General features: G+C 33.4%; 1 protein-coding gene across 9 annotated transcripts in view; it reads right to left on the reverse strand.

Annotated features, from left to right (window-relative positions):
* The window catches only part of tbc1d5 (TBC1 domain family, member 5), a 42,565-nt gene extending 15,092 nt beyond the window's left edge, over positions 1-27,473 (reverse strand). For 3 of the 9 annotated variants that reach the window (XM_073930640.1, XM_073930638.1, XM_073930636.1), the window contains exons 1-15: positions 27,225-27,473; positions 11,449-11,516; positions 10,684-10,783; positions 9,924-9,969; positions 9,721-9,829; positions 9,515-9,604; positions 9,364-9,438; positions 7,510-7,577; positions 6,712-6,814; positions 6,492-6,580; positions 6,323-6,373; positions 4,075-4,144; positions 3,809-3,981; positions 2,858-3,000; positions 244-350 (exon numbers count right to left, since the gene is read on the reverse strand). In XM_073930640.1, coding sequence (XP_073786741.1) covers positions 244-350; positions 2,858-3,000; positions 3,809-3,981; positions 4,075-4,144; positions 6,323-6,373; positions 6,492-6,580; positions 6,712-6,814; positions 7,510-7,577; positions 9,364-9,438; positions 9,515-9,604; positions 9,721-9,829; positions 9,924-9,969; positions 10,684-10,780 — 1,221 coding nt within the window. In that variant the 5' untranslated portion in view covers positions 10,781-10,783; positions 11,449-11,516; positions 27,225-27,473. Of the gene's footprint in view, positions 1-243; positions 351-2,857; positions 3,001-3,808; positions 3,982-4,074; positions 4,145-6,322; positions 6,374-6,491; positions 6,581-6,711; positions 6,815-7,509; positions 7,578-9,363; positions 9,439-9,514; positions 9,605-9,720; positions 9,830-9,923; positions 9,970-10,683; positions 10,784-11,448; positions 11,517-27,149 lie in introns of all 9 variants that reach the window. The other 6 variants (XM_005170012.4, XM_073930637.1, XM_073930641.1 and 3 more) reach the window with 4 other exon arrangements.
* Between the last annotated feature and the right edge of the window lie 84 nt (positions 27,474-27,557).

Here is a 27,557-nt window from a genome sequence, read left to right on the forward strand (position 1 = left end):
TGAACAACACATTAGTAAATGTAGAAATTAATATTAACTTAATATTAAATTCATTTTTAGTTCATGTTAGTAAATTAATTTGCTTAAATTAACCAATGCACTTCCCTTAATGTGATCACATTAATATTCTATATTATAACATCAGATAATGAAATAGATTTGTTATGTAATGATTTAGAATTATCATTAGAAATAAATATTTATGTATGTATTTAGTCATTCATTTATTTTTATCTGAAGTACCTTAGGGTCTCTGAGGAATAAAGCTTTCAGCAACAGTGAGTGAATGTCTCCAATAGGAGGATAGTGCATCAGGAGGCCGAGACACGTCTGGAAGTTGCTAGCGATCACTAAAGACATGAATAACAGAGAAACGTATTATTCAAATAAACTAATAAAGATCTGGTAAAGCTGCATGTTCAGTGCCAGCAGACAAAGCCAACGTATCTGCATCCTGTTTAAAGAACACTCAACTTTATTTAGAAATAAGCTATTTTTAGTTTTGAATCCATTCAGCCGATCTCCAGGTCTAGCCAGAGCACTTTTAGCTCACCTTAGCATTGATCATTGAATCAGATTTGACCATTAACATGTTGCTCAAAAAAAAAGGTTTACAAATAATTTCCCTATTTAAAGCTTCATTATTTTGTTGCTACATCATGTATGAAGACTGACGGAAAATGAAAAGTTTCTATTTGCTAGGTCGATATGCAGCAAGCAAAATAACATGCAGCACTTGAACATAGTGACTGGCTAGGTAACAGTGCTGTATAATACCATTGTGCCTGATGCAGCCATGGTACAGCAGCAAAGTTCATTGAATATTACGCCAGAATACAGTTCTATAAACTACAGTTCCTAGCCATATTGGCCAAAAAAACAAAGATTTAATTATGCGTCAATCTTAGTACACATAATTTAATAAATTCTTGTAAAAAAAATGTTTGAGTGAGATGCACAAAGGCTAATCCAATTCAGGGGTTTTAAAACCCCTCTCTTTCATTTCAAGACAAGTCTACCTCAATTTTTTTTATAGAAAAAATGCTTCATGATGGCTTGTGAGCGCTGAGAGGAGTGGGCATGGCTGGCAGAGCAGAGGAAAAAGAGGGGAGCAAACAACTGTTGTCAGTTAGCTCACAAAATGAGAGAAAGCGTGAGTAGACCCATAAATTTAGTTTACAAAGTTAAAATGGAAAGAAATAAACAGTAAGTAATTTAATGTCCTGCTACATACAGTATGTTATTTGCAATTTCATATACACATAACCACAATTCGTTATATCAATGATTTTAAAGATAATAATGTTTACATCAACACTATAAAAAAGGACTTCTCTCCCCCTCAATCCTGGGTCTGAATGCGAACACAGTGGATAGCAGTGCAGCAGATCTCGTTCCCTATCTTTTCCAACTATTAACCCTGCCAGTAATCTAGGGGATTTTAAACATAGGTAAACACAGCAGCACCGATATAGGTGATGCGTCTGAATGGTAACAAACTCAACCGATAAAAAACAAAGTCTGCCATTCTCCAATTTTAATACAGCTCTCAGAACAAAAATGCTTGCTGCAAACTAACAGCTTTGCTGTATCGGGCCTGGCAGCATCACATGAAAAACATGCAACAAACCCCCTGGATCACAATAAGGTCTCACCCAGTCATTGCGTGTCACAGCTTGTCAGGTCTGCTTTGCCTTCGGAAAAAACATGCTCATGAAAAATTTAGTAGCAGGGTTTTCTCATAGGATAAGAAAACTCAGCTATGAATAATAATGAGAAACCGATGTATCATCACTCAACTAGCAAATTCACGATACGTCACAGATTTTGATCCTGCTCTAAAATTGTTTTAAACCTGTAAGATGAAATTAAATGATAAAAGCTTAAAATTACCCAGTATTCGAACCAAAATTAAGGCTGACAGGTGCTAGCGTTGTCTTAACTGATGCTCAACTCACACGAATCTGTTAAAATAATTTTTTTTTTTAAAAAGTACTCCAGGGTGTCTTGTACCTTTAATGATTTATGCTAAGCTCAGCTAAAAATGCCTCCACCAGACCTGGCTGAATGAATTCAGAAATGGTAAAAGTAAACTATAACTCTAAATGACTTGTAAAATGAACCTATTTGCAAAAAAAAAAAAAAATGTTGTGTTGCTTTGAGTTTCTGTGTTTGGACTAGCTATCTATGTGGCAGTGATGAGATTATGACTTAACACGTTTGTGGGTAAAAGTATATATCTACATATTTCTCCCAAAATGAAAATTGCGTTATCATTTACTCAACCTTTACTTGTTCCAAATTTCTTTCCTATTATTTCAAAGAATGTTAAAAACCAGTAGTCACCAACTTCCCTAATAAGAAAATAAATACTACAGAAGTAAATGAATACCTGTTTCCAACATTCTGCAAAAAAAAAAAAAAAAAATTCATTTGCATTCAACAAAAATCTCTAGAGGGTGTATACATTTACATCTAGGTGAACTATTTCATTAAACATTGCTTGATACCAACATTTATCTTGGAATTTTCATGTTGAAATTAAAGGGAGAGTTCAAACTAAAAATAAAAATGTTGACATTTACTTTCCCTCCACTTGTTTTAGACCAATTAGATTTTTTTTCTTCTGTTGAACACAAACGAAGATCATTTAAAAAATGGAAAATTAGTAATCACTTATTATAAAATATATTTTGTGTTCAATAGAAAAAGAAAAGGTTTAACACCACCTGAGTCTGAGTATATATCGAGTATAATTTATCTTTCATTTTTGGGTGAACTACTCCTTTTAATTTACTGTATAATTCAATTGCATTGGTTTGTGTAATGAACAAAGATGAGACCGAGCTGAACTCACAAGCATCTCTGATGTAAAGAAGCATAGCAACAAACACATAATCCACCAAGTCCAAAGTGATGCTGTCAGCAAAAAGAGCATCCCAGACCACCAACAGATCCTGCAGAGGGAACTCCCGACCAAACAGCAGTCGAACCCAGCGACTGCTCGACAAAACATAAAAGAGAATTAATAACTAATGAAAAGTGAAAAATTCATAAAAGACAGCATTCATAATTTAGTTTAAATGAACCCTGTTTATATCCATCACAGAGAATTACAATAAATGATTATCAAATAAGTATTATGTAGAATTAAATGTCATTCAAATTAAAAGTATGCTTAACGACATGTAAAAAAAGTATGTCTATGTAATTATTTTTAATTGTATTTATTAGCATAAAATGATTTGGAAAGACTTTACATTTACTCAATAGCTTGTTTTTTTTAAACACACCAATAAAATAACCACACTTTATTGACAGTACAATTGAAAGAAAAATATATATGGAACACTGGCTGCTGTCCCAATATTACAAATAATAGCTAATATAAGGATTGTAACAATTGTAATAATCCAGTGAGATTTTTGTATGTGCAAGTAGTCTGACAGTAACCAGAGTTCCATATACATACAGTACATACATACATACATGCATGCATGCATACAAACATACACAGACCATTTTGAGGAATGTAAACAATAACAGTGGTCGTAATGTATTTCCTGTTTTACATTTTTAATATCCATAGCTTCAAAAAATACAAAAAGGTCCACATTCTTTTAAATAATGTTGTGATAGCCGTTTTAACGTGAATATACGATTGAATTGCCTCGTTACAGTTATAAAATGGAATGATAAGCTGCAGGAAATGTTCATGAGCCAATGAAAGGGTCTATACACCAATATATTACATCATTACAATAATTTTATTCATTTTGTGCTTAATAATAGGTATATTCATACTCACATTCCATAAATCTGCGGTGCTATCTCTAGTCTGTTGAGGTGCATGTACAGTTCAATATCATGTTTCTTTATTAGCTGGTCCTGAATTCGGTTGACTTTGGTCACTATAGCAACAGAGGGGCCGGAGTCCTGTGGTCTTGCAAAGGGGATGCTGGTTAACATCTCTTCCTTGCCCTGAAACCAACAGACACAAAAACCACATTAAAAAGTCATGCCAACAAGTTTGATGCTGAAGTTCAAAACATTATTTAAAATCATGCTTAGTACCTTTCTGACCTCCCGCTCAAAACTGCTGAACCAGGGTTCTGCGGTCTCCATGAGCAATGAAAACATGGTACTATAGGATATATGGTGAAAAACAGGAGAATATATGCATTAGGCTGAACAAAATGAGTATCCCACTTTATGCAGTTAAGTGAGATTTTAAAACAACCATCTTTTTTCTTTAAAGGTATAGATAACACCAGAGCTACCGAAGCGATCATTCTGACCATTTTTAAGTTTTGCTACCGGGTTCTGTCATCAGTTGAAATAGAATAACTTTTGCATAGAGTATGATCGAGACATTTTTCTTTTTTTCTATGATTACTGACTGTGCAGGAACCACCAAAATTAATCACAGCAAACCTAGACCACACAGAACCTAAAAGATACACTTTTCAAATTTGAGTTTACAAAAGGGGTTTATTACAACACAGATAACATATGCAATTATTTTAATCATTTTTAACAGTGTTTTATGAAAATTCAGAGGGGTTTAAAATAAATACCAAATTTTAAAATAATACCACACTTTTGCATTTACACCTCTGTATGCGGACTTGGCAAGCTTTTGAATATAGGTAGGCAAAATCCAGGTGGAAACCTCAAAATAGCACTTCACTTTGTTGAAATAAAATAATAATATTCTCGTAAATAAGAATTTATTCATTGTTTTTTTATTAATATGACAAAACAGAAAAGAGCTTTGAGTATTTCTACTTTTAAATTACCATAGAGGTAAAAATGGACTTTCAATGTCTGTTACTTTTGCACCTAGCTTTAAATATACATGCCTCTGTTGCCAAGCAACTTCCTGCCAACAAAAATAAAACTTTCTGTTGGCAAAAACATAACTTTTCTTTAGATATGTCTTGAAAACAGCATAGTCAGTGCCTCTAAAAAACTTCTTATTTGCTTGTGAAAGTGAAAACGGAAGTGAGAGCCTAACTATATACATTTATAGGTTCTATTACCGACGACAGACATTCAAAGCTTTATTTTAATATCTCAATAAAAGCCTTTAAATGTAAATATGACGTCTTACATGACAACGGTCAAAATGACCTCTATGGTAATTTTAGTAGTTATAGAATTCTAGTAGTTTTAGTGATAAGAGCATAAGACCAACAATTTTCGAACATGCATCAGGTGCGCAGACCGTTTTTCCTGTCCCTAAAAACTAGTTAGTTCAGACCTCCACATCCGCTGGGAGCTTTAGACCATGTGCTTAGATTGTCAAAATAGAGTTCTTAGCCTCTGCAGTAAACTTTGGTCTGTGATGCATAGCCTGATGCAGTAAATTTGCTGCAAAAGCTGCCACTTGATTTTTAAACTACAATCTGCAGGCATTTTTGCTATTTAAATTCTGGATTTATGGGGAATGGTTTTGGGAGAATAGTAGCAAAAAATTTTAAATACCACATGGACAGCAGATAAATGACAACTAAAAACCCATCTTTTCCCAGAGCACCTGAGCCCCAATGTATAAAACCAAGACCCCTCTTCTCTCCCTTACCTCATTATACAGGAACCCAAAATACCCCAAATAGTGTGCCTCACACGGGTGAGTGGGCTTAACAAGTCACTTATTGAAAACACACAAACATCTTACTGACACAAACACTGGGCATATATGAAGTGTGCTTCAAACAGATGAGTGGGCTTGACAATCCACCTGTAGAATCTCTCTCTCTCTCTCTCTCTCTCTCTCCCTAAAAAACTAGCACTCTTACTCTAGCACTAAAATCTCTGAGTGCAAACAAGTTACTTTGTATTGTAACTAGCACTGTATAGTTACAAAGCACTCTTTTAGAATCGCTGAATGCCTAATCAATTCGAAGTCACTTTGGAAAAAAAGTGTCTGCTAAATGACTTTATGTTAATGTAAAACATAAAATAAAAATGGTTACTTTTCATCTTTTATTTTTTCTTTACAATGCAAATCTAATTAGATCCATTTGTTTGGTAAGCAAAGCAAGCCTTTCATCATATAATACATCTATTAAAAGACAGAAAATATTACTTTACAATCTCTATTGTAAATAAATGATAAAAATTAGCACATTAGTCAAAACCATTGCAAAGAATTTTATAAAAAGTGAATAAATTTATATTATTTAAATAAGTAAATAAGTAGACTCAATGATGGACTAAAAAATCTGTCTAATCATGACATAATTTGAATGCCTTTCACTTTTTTTGCGTTTTGTTTGAAGATAATCCAGTGTAATAATGTGACTTTTACTTTACTCACTAGGCATCATGCTCATGGAATTTCGGATCCAGAAGGACTTTCATCTCATCACTGCAAATGAAAATGGAAAAAATTTACACAAGTATACCGTGCAAGATAATGCAAAAAAATTGCAAAATATCTAAACACTACACAGGAAAAATGTAAAGTTTAATCTGAGTCTTCAGACCTAGGATTGGCTGTCTCACTGGCATGCTGAAACGCCTGATGATCACAGTGGAGAACAAACACTATTGGGGCCAGCAACTCATGCATGCCCTGTAGAGGGAAACAATAACAAAACAACAAAAAGAAGCTATTTTTTTGCTTAAATTACTCTGACAAAGCCAGTTAAACAGGTTATGTTGTGGTGTGGCAGCATTTGTCACAATCATTAAGTGTGTTTAAACCTGCTTATACAGAAGCTGCTCATTCTCTCGAGCATAACAGAAGAGAATATCAGTCATCTTCGTCCTGACATCCTCTTCCTGGAAGTACAGCATCTCTGGAAACCTGCAGATAATTGTATTAAACTCTATTAGATTATATTATGTTATATTACATTATATTAGCCAGTAATTTCTAGCATTTTGTTTTGAATTAAGTAACAATTAACCTAGTTTTTAAGACTTGCATTTGAATGATTCAAATGACTTAAGCAGACAAACGTAAATTGTGTGCTAGTACAGACTGATTTACAATATTAAATAAGCACATGCTTAGAATCATATTAATCTAGTCAATTTGGCAAATCAAAAGGTACTGTTTATATTTGAATATTTTTTATTAAAAAATAATAAAAATCAGCTTTTTTTAAACAAAGAAATAAAATATGATTTTAAAATGAATTATTAAATAGTTTGCGATACTGATGTTATTTCATTAATAAGATTGTATTTAAAGAATTAAATTGCAAATAGAAATTAAATAAATGGCTGTCTTTATAAATGAATGAAGCAAAGAATCACCGTTTGAAATGATTCTTTCATAAGCATTTGTTTAGTAACAAAACACAGTACTGTTTTGAGATGAACAAGTATTTAAAACAAAATATATTCTCATAAACTATAAATATAACATGCATTCCTATGAGTGAGCACAAAAGATGTACCAAAAAAGACATATTGTATCACTGGTGAACATAACATCTTCTGACCTTAATTTTTTTTAAATATAAGTGTATTTGTTTGATTACTTCAATTACTTACGTTCGTAAAACATCTTGTTTAATCATTCCTCTGAGCTCCTTATCCTGAAAGAACTTATTCCATAAACTCTAAAAAGCAATAGAAAAGGAGAGAGAGAAAAAGTGAATATACTGTATATATACCTTTCTTACAGACTTAGCCGGTGTTGCGTCATAGCAAGGGACATGGCGTGGGGGATGTTTCTTATCCAATGAGTTAAATAAAAGAAAATAATCACTTTCTGATGAACTAGCACTAAATATAATGAATAAATAAATGAATGAAAATTGTTGTTTAGTAGAAGCCACTGTGGGCCTTATTTCTTATATGTCGAATAACTTGTGCTTCAAGAAATGAATGCACATTGGCTTTCGTGCGAGTGAGACCTCTCTTTGGAAGAAAAGCTGCTCAAGACAGCTATAAGAGGTAATAATACAGAACACCTATGATGACAGACTAGCTGAGGGAATTTACAGTGACCAAAACTAATTCAGATGTTATACAATGTGGTCGGTCTATTGGTTTGCCCATTAACCCTTGTACAGTATGGTGTTCAGGTGTGTGAGACCCGTTTTCAGTTTAAAAAAAATAAAATAAAATAAACAATGAATTATTTTTTTAACCTCAAATTCATTGGCTTTGGCTTATTTTTTGTGAAGAACATAAATCCGAACAAATTTTCAACGACCGCATAATGTACCTCCCGCCACACATTTACATTACATACAAGGTGTTCGGGTCCACTAGACCCAGGTCTAATAAAAGTCTTGAAAGTGTAGGTCCAGTGTTCTGTTCTCCTCCTTTGTGGTGTTTTCTACCCCTCCCCCTCCAGCTCCAGCACGAAGTTGCAACATTGCTGAAAATTCAACTATCAACACTGTCTGCTCTTACATTCCCGCACATTTTACCCTCTCTCTTGCGGGAACCAAGTTTTATTTTCTCATACCCTGTCCCATCTGCGAATTAGGGGCATAGTACTATAAATAAGACTTTGCCAGTGTGTTTCATTATCACAACTGATCAAGATGGCGAAACGTTTATCTGCTGCGAGGGCCTTGCAATTGATTATGGAAGAGAGAGGAGCTTTTGATGATGATGTCCATGACCATGGTGGGAACAATATAAAAAAACAAATCTGTGAGTTTTATTTTTTCATAACATTAATAATAATAATAATAATAATAATAATGAAAAAGAAATTAAAAAAAACTAAAAACATTAATTCATCAATATGATCTAACAAAGGTAAAATGGAAAATTTAACCATGTTTGCTTTTCATCTGACTTGTAATTGGGATTAAGGAAACATTTGTTGAGTAATTTAACATAAAATTGTTTGATAGTGTTAATTTGGAAAGCCAAAACTCTAGCGGGTCCACCAGACCCATGAACACTGGCTGAGTAACCAAAATATGAACACCACACAAGGGTTAATGGCGTCTCATTGTGCCCATTTTTGATGTCAAACGATCTCTTAAACAGTCACATTTTTTGATGCACATGCTGAAACTTATTCAGTAAATGTGTTTCCATCCTATTTAAGGAAACATAAGAAACATGCATTTTGAAAATGTGCATAAAATGTATGCTCATCTCTGTGTTTCCATTAAGCATTTTTATGTGATGTTTCAAAATGTGCAAATAAATTAGTTAGATAGAAACACAGGGTCTTGTCTACATGCCTAAATGCACTGAGTTGTTGCCAAGTAATTGGCTGATTAGAAATTTGCGTTAATAAACAGTTGGACAGGTGTACCTAATTAAGTGGCTGGTGAGTGTACATGCTGGCTTTAGTGGGCTGCAAGTTAAAAAGATTGGAAACCACTGGTTTATTTAGACCAAGTATGGTATAATTGAACTGTATGTTTGCCTTACCCCCTCATCCTGTGACAGTGGGTTGTTCACCACCAGGTCCTGCTGGCCGGCAGCTTTACGAGGGTTCGTGATGTGCTGCAGTTCAAGATAAACAACCAGAATTTAGTACCGAAACCAACCGAAGACACACAAATTCCTGCCACATACATACCATCTCTTTGATTTTCTCATACTGTGCTCTGTGCTCCTTGGTTCGACTGATCCATTGAGCCTTATCTTCTGGTAGGACGTCCAGATAAAGCTGGAATCATCGAAACTCATCATTATAATCTATACTTTCACATCAAAATTTCCACATTTCACCTTTCATCCCTGATAACAACAAAAAGACACTTAAAGCTGTCAGGTGGCCATTACCTTCCAGCAAACACTGCGGAATCGGCTGCTCCGTAATCGCCCGTTAATGCCTGCCTGTCTGATTCTAGGCAGGTAGTTACTGTTCTGGAACAAATCATCCCACTCCTTTCTGTAAAACAGTGCATCAAATAGAGCATTGTAAGAAAGAGATACACTTTTAGCACACAGCAGTCAATTTCAGATATGAGCGTCTGATGAAAGACCTGTAGGACTGAAGGGTGGACTCAACAGCACTGCCCAATGATCCTCCTGAAATACAAAAGATTATACAAATAAAATAGTTCAGGCACCATAATTGAAGATCTAAACACTTAACTAAAATTATTTATGCCACAAGGTGGCAAAACTATTCAAACCGAGGGGTATCGTTTCCATAATGCAGATTATCACAAGGCAAGGTATTTCTATCAAAGCAATTTTATCAATCAAATAAAAAAATTTATTCTAGTCCTTTAATATGTATTTTTTAATACTAGAAAAGAGATTTTTAAAGTATTTCTGATAACAATTTCTTCATAAACAATATTAAACATCATAACTGAATCATATTTCATAAATATGTTTAAACTGTTCATGTAAACAAATCAATTTAAAACTCAAAAACATTCAAGGTTGAATTGAGGGCTGTTTGGATATTTAAAAACATAAGCAAAACAAACAGGAATACAGTATTTTTATCTAGTATGTAAAATAAATTAATATTCTGTTTTAGCAAGAATATATTAAAGTAAATTGATTTTTAAAAAGTCAAGATGAAGACATTTTTAATACAAGTTATAATATGTGAATATAAAATAATGTGATTTAGTTGGAGTATTTTATTCTAACACCTGTTGTCTTTTATGTTCTTCCATTTCAGCTAATTGCCAATATTATTAAATGTAACTGCTATACAAAATATACAACCCTGTTCTTCACATGGCAAGGCCTCTAATTTGCATGTAAATGCATCAAGTGTCTTACGGTCTCTGTTTCTGTTATAGTTTTGTAGAGGGTCATAACCCGTCTCTTGCTCGTCCTGCTGCAACGGGTGCCGCGTTTCAAAGTTTGGGTGCTGCATGACCTACAAAAACCCACAGAGGAAGAGCTAAAGACATATAAACATACAGTTGAAGTCAGAATTATTAGTTCCCCAGAATTATCAGCCCCCTGTTTATTTTCCCCCCTATTTCTGTTTTACGGAGTGAAGATTTTTTTCAGCACATTTCCAAACATAATAGTTTTATTTCTAATAACTGACTTCTTTTATCATTGCTATGATGACAGTAAATAATATTTGACTAGACATTTTTTAAGACACTTCTATACAGCTTAACGTGACATTTAAATGCTTAACTAGGTTAATTAGCTTAACTAGGCAGGTTAGGGTAATTAGGCAAGTCATTCTATAACAATGGTTTGTTCTGTAGACTATCAAAAAAAAAAAAAGCTTAAAGGTGCTAATAGTTTTGACATTAAAATGGCTTTTAAACAAATTAACAACTGGTTTTATTCTAGCCAAAATACAACAAATAAGTCTTTCTCCAGAAGAAAACATATTATTAAAAATACTGTGAAAATGTCCTTGCTCTGTTAAACATCATATGGCAGATATTTAAACGAGAGGGAAAAAAATCAAAAAAGGGGCTAGTAATTCTAATTTAAACTGTATATTCACTCCACTGAAGCCACAATCAACATTGCAATAATAAAGAAGAACATACACAGCTATTGTTTGGATATACTCACTGTTAGAGTTGCCTGGTTCTCTTCATAGGCCTGATCGCAGTGGAGACCACAGTCCACTGAACATTAATCTGGCAACAGCAACAGAGCAAAACAAAATGAGACTCTGAACTGACAAAGCTGATGGTTTACTTTTAGTTGACTTTGCTTTTTAAACTACAAGATATTATGAAATTCCTTATACATATATTTGGAAGACTTATACCCTCCTAAATAATAAATAGAAAAACATTTACTGGCTATTACAGCAATCAATTAATTGCCCATTTATCTTGATGAGCTTCATGTTTGAGAGTCTGTTTTGCCACCATCCTGACCTTTATCTCCCTCCACAGATTCTCAATTGGATTTAAGTCAGGACTTTGGCTGGGCCATTGTTTGAGATGCAAATCTAAAATTTTGTAGCGGACTTCCAGTTATAATGAGATTTGTTTGTACTTTTATATTTCCTGCTTTCAATTTATGCTATTTGTAGGGATGCACCAACTACTCGGCCACCGAAAATGTTTGGCAAAAAACGGCCCAAAAGTGTATTTTCAGTTTTCAGCTAAAAGCTTTTTATCACCAAAACAACACAGCCAAAACAGTATGTTGTGATGACGCAAACAGAAACCACGGCTTGCACATGTGTCTGAGAAAAGCAGCATGTCTGCGGTGTGTCTATTCGATCTATTCGGATACTTGATCTGCATTATAAAGATCATTACTTGGATGCTGAAATAAAGCAGGGCGCATGCACACTAAATGATCCAGACCACGATGGATGCAAAAAAAAAAGCAAGAGGAAGTAGCGGAGGAGGAAGAGATCAGAGCCCAGAAAAAAAGACTAATCTCTCTTTACTAGATGTTAGATATGTGCAGTGAAATCCAAAAATGTAAATTTTTGCCCTGGGCCTTTTAAATACACTCTCTCAAACCTCAGTCAGATGACAAGTTCAACCACTCAATATCTAGATGCTAAGTCCCCATCCCAAACAGTGAAAAGCCATTGTTGCAATGTGCTAAATAATTTTTAATTAAATATGTTATTTGATTTATTATTTGAAACTTTAATACTAATTCATGCATTTGCAAGATCTTGATTTTAGTAAGGTTAGTACACATTCATAGCTATAAATGCAATTACACTAATAATTGGCATAATATGTTTTAGGTGTCTCAGTTTTTGGCCTTATTAGCTGTTTTTTTTTTTTTGGTTTCGGACAAATTTTCATTTCAGTGCATTCCTAGCTTTATGTTAAAACAATTATTTTTTTGTTATTTATATTATTTTTCATTTGATTACATATTATTTATTATACGTATCAAATCATTTTATTAAATTTATTTTAGTTAAAACAAATTTAAGTTAAATCAAATGTTGTAATGTTTCATTGACAACAACCTGAAAATAAATTGTTTGTTTTTTTACACATTTAATCTCAGTAAATATTGAATTTCTTTCAAGTAATAAAACTTGTTTAAGTTAACAGTAACAACCCTGAAATAGTCTTATGGCACTATCAGATTTTCTTGTTGAGATTCTGAATATTTTATCACAATATATAATTGACCTAAGCTGCAAAAAAAAAAAAAAAAAAAAAAACACTAATTGTATAGACAAGTTTCCAATTTCAGAGTAAAAAATGTTTCAACCAAATTAAATTGGAAAATCATTTATAAAGTACAATAGCCAAGACTTTAAAGTCTCATCATTAGAAAACGTTAGTTAATGGATTGATTGAAAAATGCAGATTTATAAAAGTTACTATGTTAGTTAACTATGTAAAGTTAAAACAATACAACTCTTATTATTTAATAACAACATAATTAAAAAAATATTTTAGCTTGTAATCAGTTTACAACAATGATTTTAATGCATTGACTAAGAAATAAACACCAAAGGCTAATAAAAGCCATTGTACTTTTTAACATGCGTTTAGTTAAATTAACTATTGTTAACTATTATAAAATATACAGTAGCCCTATAAATAGTCAGAGAAATTTCAATAAATACACTCAAAAAACATACAAACATGATTTTTGCCTGTTCAAACTACTTATTTAAAATGAGCTGAAACAACACAATTCTTGTTTTTTTTTGGACAACTTAATTGTTTTATCTTGAATCTACTTTAATTTGATAAGTTAACTTAACCAAATTGTGTGAACCCTCCATTTTTTTACAGTGCATTTCAGCATGTGGTATAAGGCCAGATTACCACGTGAAACTACTAAGCTAACCAATTAATTCTCCAAGTATTTGGCTCTGTTAGCTGATTCAGGCTGCCACAGAATATAGCCACAATTACATTTAAACATGACAGCAAATAAAGGATGAAAAACAGTTCATTGTTTACCTGTATTGTGTTTATGAGTAAACCATCACCTTAGGATCCTTATTCCAGTAACAATCCAATATACATTTACCAGAATAACCAGCCTTGCTAACATTTGACAGACGTGCAGTGAATTAAAATGCAGTCTTGGCTCGAACAAAGAGGCAAACAATCAGAGCTCATTTGATCTGTTGTATATCCGTGGTGTAATTATTCTTTGAACAAAGACGGTGGTGGTGCCAGGCGCTTTTTATAAGTGATTCCCAGTCATTTACAAACCAAAAAAATATCCCAGCTACGAAAATATAGAGCCAGACAGTGCTGATGTGACAGAATTAGGCCCCAAAATGAGGAAAAACAGGCCTGTCTGCATTTCTTCCTCTATTTTTAAAACTATTCTCTTTCTCATTCATTGTGTTTAATGAGGTTATATCTGGGTATGAACCCACACACAACCTCCAGCAAATGCTAATCAATTATGCAGATAAATTAATAAACACTGCATAGTCTCTTACATCACAGTACACCAAAACAGAGCTCATGCATCATAAATTTGGTTTATTTAGTGATATACTAAGAAATTTAGCCAATGAAACTGCCATTGTGGTAGTGGGATGCAAAAAAAAAAAAGTGTAATCAATCTTTAAAAACAAACAAACAATGATCTAAAAAAAAACATTGATAATTGTATTATCAAGTTCGTATTGCTATTATTATTATTATATCATCATCACCCCCACTACCAACACTACTACCACCACCACTACTATTAGAGCTGCACGATATTAGAAAAACAACACATTGGCAAATCTTTTATTCTGCGATATATATACTGTTTATTGCGATATGAATGCAATAGCACTAGATGAGTTAAATGGATGTTTGTAAAGAATCTATAATTTTAAATTGATTGTGGAGATTCTGTAGGGCAGTTCAAAAAACATAATCAATAAACATAAATAAATTCAATTAAGAAAAAAGGCTAATTAAATCAACAGCATTTTATTGTTTCTGAAATGTCGAAATGCATTTGTGTATACAGTAACTAAATAATCAATGTAAAATAATACTGCTTAATCTTCATTTTACAAACAATTCAATCAAATTAATTGGTATTACTATTAATTACAAAAAATAAATGTTCTTATGCCTTAATGCTTTTAAAACTATCACAGTCCAATCCAATCCACAATCCAGACAGTCACAGGTCTCAAAAAACAATTGTAAAATTATCAATTAGAATCCAGACTCAACATTGTGTATACTCGCGATGTGACTATTGTGAATGATCACATTACGATATCGGTGCTGAAACAATATATTGTGAAGCCCTAACTACTACTACTACTAATGCAACTGCACATAGCTAACAAGCTAAACAGGCTTTAATGCTATTAGAAACTTGGTAGTTCTGCTATTGGCTGGACTAAACTCAGGGTTCAAAATACTTATACTGACAACAGCCAATCAGAGTTAGAAAATCTGCTGAGGTTTTCAATCATTCGTAGTGTTGTTCATACTGAATGTTTGCACCTTAACACAGCTCGAGTTAATACTAATAAATCTAAAAATATATATTATCATGAAATGAATAAATGATTTAAGACACGACTAATAAAGAGCACTAGGGAAATGTTTCATCATTAAAAAATATCTTAATTGCAATAACATTGTTATCACAACAAGCAACAATATTGCACATCACATATTTTTCCAGTATTGTGCAGCCCTGATGTATACACATACTATTACATTTTTCAGTTTATTTTATATGATGAATAATAATTCCCCTTTATATATATATATATATATATATATATATATATATATATATATATATATATATATATATATATATATATATATATATATATATATAAAAAGGATTTCTTGGATGGAATGGAAAAAAGATTTTTTTTCGCCTTATCAAACGAATACATTTAATAATACAATAATAATTTTATAATAAAAAATGTAAATATTTTAGGTATTTCTAAGCAAAATATTTTAAATATTGTATAAAAGCAAGCTAGCTTCAAGTTAAGCTTTTTTTTGTTCCAACATAAACTTTCTTAAAAATAAAAATGTTTTAAAAGTTTTAAAAACTATAATAAGCTAAATCTAAGCACAATAATTTGTCCAGGTCAGCGTTCTTCAAGTAAATATATGGAGCACTATTAAACACATGCTATCGTAAGGAAAATAATTAAACCATTATGGAAAATAGTTCAAAAATGACCTTTTTAAATACAAAGTTTAGAGTTTTATTGAGATGGATTGTTGGTGATTGTATGATTGTTAATGACCACATTGGGTGGCAATTCATGAACAAAAGAAAATTGAGACCCTTTGAAAAAAAAAATAAAGATCTACAACACAATATTTCAGTACATTTAAGACTTTTAAGGCCTAAAATTTAGGTTTTGAGGTTTAAGACTTTTTAAAATGGGGGCTTTAGTTTCCCTCACAGTCTAAAGGCATGCTTTATTACTTTTTAATATATAAAATGATTAATCCACCATGTTATTATTAATAGAAAAAATTATGTAATATAATATTATTTGCATAATATAAAAAAGTAAAAAGCCCCCATTTTTATTAGCAGTCATCCAAAAGTGGTTTTCAGCCAAATAAAAATGCTAATAAACAAAATAATTATTGCAATAACAAAGATGGCAGATTCCAGGACCAGCTGGGCACCCTCCATAAAAATGTGAATGCTAACGGACAGCTTTCTCCAGCTACAGACCTCATTGGCCCAGCTCAATTAGATTTATGCATTAGCTCTGGTACAGTGGGAAATCCCACAATCCTCTGCCATAAAGTACAGTGCAGGAAATTAGCATAAAGCCCGAGGGAGCACTAGAGGAATGATTAAGTCAAGGCAGATGCATGAATAATAATTAAAATATGCTAAACATGACAATAATAATGAACCGGACCTGACAAAGGAATACAACAAAAGCATCCAGAAACGAAGTAAAAACAGAAATGTACAATGGTGTTCGGTTGGTTTAGTCTGTTTCTAACATTGCAACCAATGCATCTCCTGTCACAGCTGCAGGCTAAAGGCAGCACTGATGCAATCACTCCTCAAATGAATCCTTGCATTTTTCATTAGCTATACATATTTGCACACACACACGCAGCACACACGCATAAATATTTATCACTGCACCCAATAACTGCGCTGGAAGAAATTACTTGAATTAGAAGCAGGGTGAAATTTCCTTCTCTTCTGTGTGTGTTTGTGCGTATACATGTGCATAATAACGAGAAAAGCTGAATTACAATTAAAATCTAGTATAATTAATTTTCCAGCATGTCCACAGATGAATAAAGAAATAATCACTTATAAATAAAAATGTGTCAGTCCATATCCAATAATAATAATACAATTATTTGAAATAAAAATAAAATTTCTGAATTTTTGAACCACTTTCTTGATTTTTTTTCTCATGCTTACAGTTATAAAGAAAATCTCCAGATGAAAATAAAATTATTAACCCAGCCTCTAACCATGTATAATGATATAAATATTTTATATATATTTATATATAAAAAATATATATTTTAAATTGAATGTTATTTAATTGTCGCTATGACGCACACACGCGCCAGCCTCTTGCTTAAGCTCCACCTCCAATTAATCAATAAATTGTTTGTCAAACCTATGGATTAATCGAAATGAAGAATGGTCAGAAATGCCCATCCCTACTTTGCAACGAGATTATTAAAATAAAGCCCTAAGTCATCTGCACATTTCATGTTTCATTTCTGAGCTAAAAAGGAGGGGTGAGTTAAGGAGATTAAATGACACTAATTAATCATATCATATATCATAAAATCTGGAGGGCATTTGGCTAGGGCACAAGGGTTACACCCAGGCCCGGATTGGCTATTCGGGAGGACCGGGAGAATTCCCGGTGGGCCGTTCTGTTTTTTGGCTGCGAGGGCCGGTGTACCTAGCTGCTTGCACTCTCAGCAGTTGCACTCTTTTCTTTAATTTATTTATTTGACCATAGCCTTACTCTTTTTATTTATTATTTCACCGTAGCTTTGCTATTTTTATTTATTTTCTCGCAGCCTTTTCTCGTGAGTAGAATGCAGCCTGCAGGTTAATGATGACAGCGACACCTTAGTGAATATAAGAATTGGAATAATGAATATTACACCTGCTCCATGAAAATGATGATTCACTACATTAATAAATCTGATTTAACCTGATCAGAAATCTAAAAAGGGGAAAAAAGTTTAAGCCATCAATAGAAAGTAACACTGTGGTTATAAGAGTGGTCCAGACTGTGGTCCAATGTTCAGCACGTTGCATTAGGGCTGTGCAATTAATCGAAAATCTGATTTCGATTTTGGCTTCTAACGGTTATGAAAAACCATTAATCGAGATAAACGATTATTGCATCATATACCGCCACTTTCCAGTTGTATACGTGTTGCTCTTAAAAGCGCGAAAGACTGCGTGCTTCTGTGTGTGTGTGTGCAGCGCGCACACACAGTCAGAAGCATGCAGTCAGCATTCGGTCTCATTCGCACACTGAGACAAGCAGAGTGCACACATCTCATCTTAACGTGAGCGCTTTAATGGTCAAATAGGTGTAATGACGTTTTTTTGTGATTATTTATATTAACCCTTGTTTGTGTAATAAACAAACGAGTTAAGAATCAAAAGAAATGTGAAAGTGAAACCATTAAAGTGACAGCACGCAATTCCTGCTGCCGCCTGTTTTTATCATTAATCAAAAAAATGAGAAAATACCTCACTGCTCTGGACTTTTGTAGATAAAGTGTTTTTCTTACAGTGAAGGTGCTTAAAGCACAGTCTGTTTCATATTTTTATTCTATTGTATTTATTTCTCTTTTCTTTGCAGAGTAGAAAATAATATATGCAGTTGAAGTCAGAATTATTAGCCCTCCAGAATATTAGCAACCCTTTTCCTCCCCAATTTCTTTTTAATGGAAAGAAGATTTCTGAACATAATAGTTTTAATAACTCATTTCTAATAACTGATTAATTTTAACTTTGCTATGATGACAGCACACAATATTTGACTAGATATTTTTCAAAATACAAGCATTCATATTTAAAGTGTGATTCAAAAGCTTAATTAGGGTAATTAGGCAAGTCATTGTATAACAGTAGTTTCTTCTGCAGGCAATCAAAAATATATGGCTTAAGGGGGCTAATAATATAGACATTAAAATTGGGTTCAAAATATTTAAACCTGCTTTTATTCTAGCCAAAATAAAACAAATAAGCTTTTCTCCAGAAGAAAAAATATTAGAGGAAATACTGTTAAAATTCCTTTCTCTGTTAAAAATAATTTGGGAAATAATTATTTTTTAAAAATTCTCAGGAGCGCTAATAATTGTGACTTCAACTGATAATAATTTTGTATAATCGTGATTACAATTATGACCAAAATTATCGTGATTATGATATTTCCCAAAATCAAGCAGCCCTACGTTGCGTTACGACACCCCCGAGTTCGAATCTCACCTAAACATTAATACTTTTTTTATCATTTTAAGTTTTAAGACATATAATAGTGCTTGGGTTACTTATGTATATGTACATATTTTATTTTTATTTTTTGTGTGACCACCGTTGCAAAGGACTGAATATCTATAAAGAATTTTGCACAGAATATATATGCAGATATTGTAGGAAAGAAAATTGTGATGTTTTAAAGAATGGTGTTTTAAAGAATAGAGATTTAGCTACCATTTAACGTATTAAATGGTAGCTGCTTTAGAAATGACATTATTTTAATATAGTCAGGCCTGAACTAAGGTGGGCTGGTCTAAGGCTTGAAACTCCAGGGCTGAAAAGGAGTCCCACTCCGGCCCTGGTTACACCACTGCTACTTACGAGAAGTGCCATGTGATTTTTAATGACCACAGAGTCAGAACCTTAACGTCTGATCTGAAAGACGACGCTCACTAACAGTATAGTGTCCCTATAGTGTCACTATACTGGAAAATTAGGAGTAGGACTAGATTGCAGGTTGAGCAACCCCTGCTGGCCTCACTAACACCACTTCCAACAGCAAACGTGTTTTTTCCCATGTTGTCTCCTATCCAGGTACGGACCTTGCTGAGCCCTGCTTAGCTTCAGTGAGTAACTGGTCTTGGGCTGCAGGGTGATATGCCTGATGGCCTATGATGATCATATTAAAACAAATAGCCAATGCATACATTTCTGAGCTAGATAAATAGAAAAAAAAAAAGTCAATGTGCAAGCATTTAGATATTAAAACACTACGAATGACTGAAAGCCTCAACGATAATCCAGATTGTTTTGGCTGTTTTCATCTCTGTAAGCATTATACTGGGTGCACTGCTCGACGATGCACTGTGCCATGCATTTTAGAATTCTAAACAGATTTCTATCAGGGTGTGCACAATGGTGCGGCAAGTTGGTGGCTGTCCGTAGTGCCCATCTACAACTCAGGACAATGTTTATATTTCTGCCGCATCACAGAGCACCATCTGAACAGTTTCATATTAAATAACATTCAAATGTGCGCGTCTGGTTTGCGATACTTTCTACTGTCATGTGTGTGCCGTGTTGCAGCGCTGAGCAGCGCATCCGGTGTGCAACCAGCTTAGTGTTTTATTTTTAGCTGTAATTTCTCCTAATAGCACCTACTGAAGAGGTGGGAATAAATATGGTAAAGACCCCATCTGATTGGTCAGATTTGGATAAACAACCTATGAAAATGAACTTTATTTATTGCTCTTCTTTGTGATATAGATATTGCATTTATTATCATTGCGATAACACTTTTTGTTATATTTTTTGATACATTGTGCAGCTCTAGTATAGAGTGTCAGTCCTTCCTCCTCTTACTATTATTTTGCTTTGACAAAATTATGTGTAAAAAGAAAGCCCCGCCCCCTACTCAATATTCCATTTAAGTTAGAAGTACATCAACTTACTTAATAAAGGTTTCAGCACCTTCCAGTTGATGCAAATTTTAAACAACAATTACAGTGTAATTATAGCAGACAATAAATATCACACACAACTACCGCTAACTAAGTAAACCTTTTTTACTGTGAGCATGTGTGTATGTTTGAGATTAAAAATGAGGAACTGAGAAGCTACTATGAATACACAAAACAGAAACCTGTAAAAAACCAAAAGGAAGCAACAACAGAAATTTGGCTTGCTGAAGTAATAAGGTGAAAAAGTAATTTCATAACTTTAGACTTTTTAAAAGACAGTTCTATTTTAGGTGGATTTTACTAATGCAATAACTGCAATAAATGATTTTCTTTCTTAGCTTTTTTGTCTTATTTCTAGAACAAATGTCTAAAAATTCCTAAATCAACAAGCCTTTTCTACACAAGCAAAAAAATCTTGTCTTGTTTTAAGATATAATATGCTAAATTTAACCCTTCTGCACTGTTTAAACTTACTACCCTTTTGTTGTGTTAGGGATGAAAACATCCACTGATTTAAACTGAATTTAATTTAGGCCCCGTTTACACTAGTGCGTTTTAGTTTGAAAACGCATAAGTTTTGCTACGGTTACGCCATCCGTCCACACTACGCCGGAGTTCTCGAGCGCCGAAAACGGAGCGTTTCGAAAACGCTGGAGAGGCCGTTTTCATTCTAAAACGCTGCTGCTCCGTCTCAGTGTGGATGGGGAAAGACGGAGACATCTGAAAACGGAGGCGGGGCTGCAAACGTTCGCCTATCTGATTGGGGCTTTTCCTGAATATTAAGTAGCCTAACACATACAGTTCAGTCTCGCATCCTCTTCTTGTAAGTTAAGACTTCGCAAGTTTGATCAAGGCTGCAGTCTCCCCCTTCTCAGTTTGATATGGAAAACATACCGAGGACACAGGTAAATCTTCATAGGGAACAGTGTACTTTATAACTTCATTCACATTATCTTGGCTACGTTGTTTCACTTTCTCAACAATAAAATGTAAACATGATTTAAGGAACTGCCTATTTTCTTTTTAATATTAGCAACTAAAAAGAAAGCAGAAATGTTGAGGCGTCATGCTGCATATATGAGCGTCATCTTCACTGTGTGGATATTTATAACTAAACGGAGCCGATAACAACTGCCTCCTTTTAATTTCAGTGAAAATACGAAACGCACCATCTCTTTTGCTGAATATCAGTTTTAATAATCGATAATTATAAAAGTATAACATGCAATAAGTTTATACATTGTAGGAAATAAAGGCAAGCGATCAGTCAATGTACCTGGATTAATCATTAACTTATCTTTGCGCTTAACCAAAACATGTTACCCGAGAACAAGTAACTTAATAGATTCCAATGACCAAAGTCAGGGAATTGGCCTATGTGGTTAGATAAAGCCAACAACATGAATGAAATATCACGTTTAGCAAATATAGTGAGATTAGATCCAGCGGGAGATGCTTGATGAGCAGTCCGACAAGCAGAGCTCTCATCTGGGTAGAAATGCTGGAGCGCTTGCCCGAGAGAGTGTGTGTGGTCACGTGATGTGCGTTTTCAGCGTTTTGGTGTGGACGGAGAGCAGTTCAGAAACGCTGGGTAAAACGCGAGTGTGGACGCGGATCGTTTTCATTCTACAACGCCGTTTTAAAACTAAAACGCACTAGTGTAAACGGGGCCTTAGATTAAAAAAAATATATTTTTTTTTTTGCATAAATCTTTAAATAAACCTCAGTGCTGATCAAAACTACTAAATCGTTTAGAAAATTACAGGATTTTAACTCTTTAATTGCCAAGTTCACAAATGAGGTCACTGATTTGGTGAAAAAAAAAAACACAAAAATTACGTGTTTTCAATATAAAAAGTAATTGTGGACTGGATTTTTAAAATTTTTTATCAGTCTTGAACATGTGAACGATTAGTAACAACACTGGCTTTGATGCATTGTTGTATTTGAAATTTTTCTCCCTAATTTTACAGTTGGTGGCTGTTTTTGCCCCCTGTGACTTCCATTTTAACCACATTTGGTGCTGCACAAATACAAACAGTAGTCTTTGCTTTTTTTTTTTTTACTCCATGCAGTTCTGAGAGCTGGGGTCCATTACTTAAACTCAATTAGCTGGATTTGGTTATTGACAATTTGACATGACATGATCCAGAATTGTTTCGTTCTTCAAAACTCATCCGAGAGATGTAGCTCAAACCTGCTCAGAACCAGACTTATCTCATATAAACTAAATTAGATTGGGTCTTTCCAAGCGAAGGTATTGCTAAAAGTATATACCGTATTTTCTTACAATTGTAGTTATATATGCACTTGGGAAAAAAAAAAAAAAAAAAAAAAAAAAAAATATATATATATATATATATATATATATATATATATATATATATATATATATATATATATATATATATATATATAATTATATATATATATATATATATATATATATATATATATATAATAATAATAATAATTCAATCTATAATTTTTTATTATTATTTTTAAAATATAGAAATAAAATGTAAGTAATCTGCACTTCGATAGATACAAGCAACTCCTATTTTAAGGTACCAGCTTCAGCACAATTTGTGTATGATATTAGACATGCAACTTTTTTTTTTTTTTTTTTTTAAGGAATAATAATTTCTGCAGTCATGCAAATTTTTTGCATGACTTTTTTGATGCAAAATTAAGTTAAACAACCAGTTCCTGTTCCTTTCGATGATTAAGAAACTTGAATAGGCCTAGGCTATAGAAAATGCACTCAAAATGTAAAACTAAATGAATTGCTAAACACTCTTGACCCATGAAAGTGTAAAGCCTGCAACCCAGAACAAAGGTGGAAAGTTATTGCGCATCATATTTAACAAACTGTTTACTGTGAATTTTATATAATTTTGCTCCAATAGATAATTGAATATCAAACAGATGAGGTCATTACTCTGCTCTGCTGTAAGCAGACCATTGCATTGCTGATCATGATTTCGAGGATCGATAGATCTGTCTTTTACAACACACAGCGATCTCTGATCAGTTCATCCAGAGATTTTAATCTGATTCGCGAACTTGTTTGAAGAACCAAATTAGCCAGAGATCAGTGATCAAGATTAAAAGATCCAGGATCTGCCAAATCATCTAAGATCATTTAAGCGAGGTACGAAGAACAAACCCCAGAGATGCATACTTTGATATTCTCAAACACATTAAGGTAAATGCGTAAAGGTTACTCTCACACACTCATGGACACACACTGTAATTTGCTGTTGTACTCCATATAAAATCCAGATACTAAGCTTTTTTTGCACAGGCGTAACTAAAGGGTTAAGGGTGCCAATTGATGATTAACAATAAAGATGACATGTAAAATGTAACATGTAAACATGTAAAACCACCAATAATCAAAAATGCATGATTATATGGTGTCATGGTTTTGTAATCAAAAAATGTGGTTATAAGAGAAGTCAATGGGGCAAAAACCGCCACCACCAACAGTAAATTAAGGAGAAAAAAAGGAAAATTAATTGAAAACAATGCATCAAAGGCAATGTTGTTTTCCATGTCCAAGACTTTGATAAAAGGTAAAAAAAAATCAATTTTGTAACGTCATTTTGTGTGTTTTTTTCTCCAAATCCTGTAAGAGATTAACAGATTTATGCAAAAAAAAAAAAATTTTAAATATTCATCTGATGCATTTTTTGCAGCAGTTTATATCAGTGGATTTTTTTATCTCTACCATTACAAAAGGGTAGTCAATTTGGGTAGTAAATTTGCCCAGAGTGTATCGCTGAGGTTTTTTTAATTCAAAGCATTTGCTCAAAATATGTGTCAAAACAATATTTGTCACCAAAGATCATTCCACTAGCGGAAACACAAACACTTACAGCTAAACTAAGACTTAAAATCCCCCCAATGAAAACATCCCCAACAGTACATAAGAGTTAGGTGAGTTTTTCCTTAAAAGAAGGTAAATAATCTGCCAATGGGATAAGCAAAATAATCTTATGTTGAAATAAAAAACATATTTCTTGCAGCCCACTAAACATTTCAGCTAGGACTTTCAGAAGGCAAAATCCAGCTCATTACATCCAAACGCCTGTGGGTGCAGCGATAATGAGGGTTACAGAAGCAGACCAGCCCTAAACCTGTTTAAACACACTCACATGCCTTCACTTCATCAGCCAATTACAGCGCACAGCTTCTGCACCAATCACATGACTCCGAGGAATTCTGCAAGCTGCTGGGTAAACTCAAAACCCTCCGTTATGACATTAGCACTGAAATATGCTGGGTCATGATATTAAAGCAGTAATATATTATTGTGCATGTGTTACAGTCTGCTTCTGCAATACGCATGAGATCACAAACTATCAATGGACTTTCACTCTTCTCTTTAAATGCGAGGTCAAGAAACTACAAGGTGTTTTCTACCATTTGCAAGTGCGCTTCTGTCTTCTAGCGGAGATTAACTGAGGCCATTTGCTAATTGCAATCTGACATGGTTTGTTTATGTTAGATACAGCAGCATGACAGGCGTTTAACTAAGACGTTACCAATTTTGAGTGCGTGTGTCTGTGTGGGTGTGAGACAGAGAGAGAATGAGAGAACAGGCGGCGAGCTGGTCTTGTGATGCCATGGCAAGTCTTTATTTGTTGTTCAAACTATGTGCCTTCAGGTCCAAAGCTAATTTTAAAATCCTTAAAACATCATGCTTCATTAATTCATTTAAATGTTACATATAGAACTTCATAAATAATAAAAAATATCACATTCGATTACATTTACCACTTCAAAATCAAAGGAGTGATTTCCATTTAGAAAATTAATTTTAGTTGCTTATAATTTTGCCATTTTAGTTTTAAAATAATTTACACTTTATTGTTAATTTACTTAATTTGATAAATTTACATTTATCTGACATCTCATTTGCCTTACTTAGAATTTAAATGTCAGCAATTGCTAATTTTTGTAAAAAGTCACTTTTTTATTTACATAAAATTTTTAATTATCAGCATTTTTTCATATTGAAAATTGATAATGCTAAAGAGCAGAATCAGGGCTTTTAAAAGACTTCTCTGCCTTGTACAAGAAAAAGTAAATTAGCATTTCCAGCAATATGGATGTGACATTTGCAGTAAAATCTCACAACATAAATTCACAGAGAAAGTATACGTTAACATTACATTAAAACATCTGTTTATATTTTTCAAAACAACTAACCAGAGTTATGGGAGCAGAAAAATATGTATGTAAAAATGTTTAAAATTTTTAATACAAATAAATAAATATACACTATGGATGCTACAAAAAAAAGTCTGAGGGTTTACAGTTTTCAACATACTTTAAATTATTTGAATAAAACTGCACATCCCAAAAGAAATAATGATAAACAAAAGGATAAGAGTCAGCTCACTATAGAACAAAAATAATTGATTTTATTTTATTTGACATTTTTTTGCATTTATGAGGGAAAAGCTCCAATATGGCTGTGACATCTCTCCGTTATGGATGTGACAGATTTAAAAATGACACTTATGTGCTTTTGGTAAATCGAATAGAATTTGAGTATTTTTAAAGTACTGTAAAATACTTGCCTACACAAAAAAGCAGAAACAGTTTTAATTTTTTGGCAAAAAAAAAGGTAAAATTGTATATTTGCACATGTGTTCAATTAACGGTCCAAATATTGTTTACTTATGCTACTTTGAATATTCAGTCTGAATTACCATGCAAGTACAACTTCAAAACAACATTAGCACTATTTCATTGACTGTGAACAACGTTATACTTTGATAGTCATTGGCTGATAATATGACTATTTAGGTAAAGTTGGTTTTATATTCGCACGTTCTGACTTTCTGCTTATTAATATCAGCAAATATTCAAATTCTAAACAGTGAAATCATATTAGCAGCCAATGACCATCAAAGAACAACATTGAGCAAATATAAACAAACGTTCCCTCAGTAATATGATTTCCCTATTTAGAATTTGCAAGTAATACTTTTCTAAAACTAATTATATTATTAAGAAGAACATCTGAATGTGCGAATGTAAAAACAAAATTGACCTCAATAGCCATGGCCACATAATCCTGACTGAAGAAGACTAAATCATTCAGATCTTATTCTGAATTTAAAGGTGGAATATGTCCTAAAGCCTGGTACATCCATTAGAAATAGAACTACAAGGCTACCTTCTCGAACCATCTCCATCTCTAAAATGAGGATGCAAGCCTTGTCATTTGTTAGTTAACAAAACATGACATTTTTCCTAATGGTGAGAAACAATAATGATAAAGAGAATATGTAATGTTACAGTATATTACTGCATAACCTAAAAAAAATGATGTGAAACTTCCAGACGCCCCTAATGCCAAAATATCAAGTTATATTTCAAAGTGTTCGTTATAAAAAAACTCACTTGGCATGCTGCACGTCTCTTACGGCTATTGTTAGAGTCTCACATAAAAATAACAGTAAATGAAACAGGATTTACTTATGCATATCATGAGTCTGAAGGCCTTGCGTGTCTGGCACCAAAACACTTCCGACATGAATCATTGCGCAACGTTTCACGCTGTTGACGTCACCGTATTCGCTATCGACAAACGCTCCGACAACCGTAAAGCTCGGTTTGGATGCAATAAAGTGAATCGAGGTGGTATTTTACCTGCAATGGCTCACGCGGGTCTGCCCATCCTGTCCCGTGCGGTCTGCATGTAAACAGTCGAGCAGAGCGCGAGTCAGGCGGATGTGCCGCAGAACAGCTGATCAAGCACGTGACTCCTGACGGGAAGCATCAACGACTTCATCACAATATTGCAGTGCG

Source organism: Danio rerio, chromosome 19, assembly GCF_049306965.1.
Source record: "Danio rerio strain Tuebingen ecotype United States chromosome 19, GRCz12tu, whole genome shotgun sequence".
NCBI classification, from domain to species: Eukaryota; Metazoa; Chordata; class Actinopteri; order Cypriniformes; family Danionidae; genus Danio; species Danio rerio.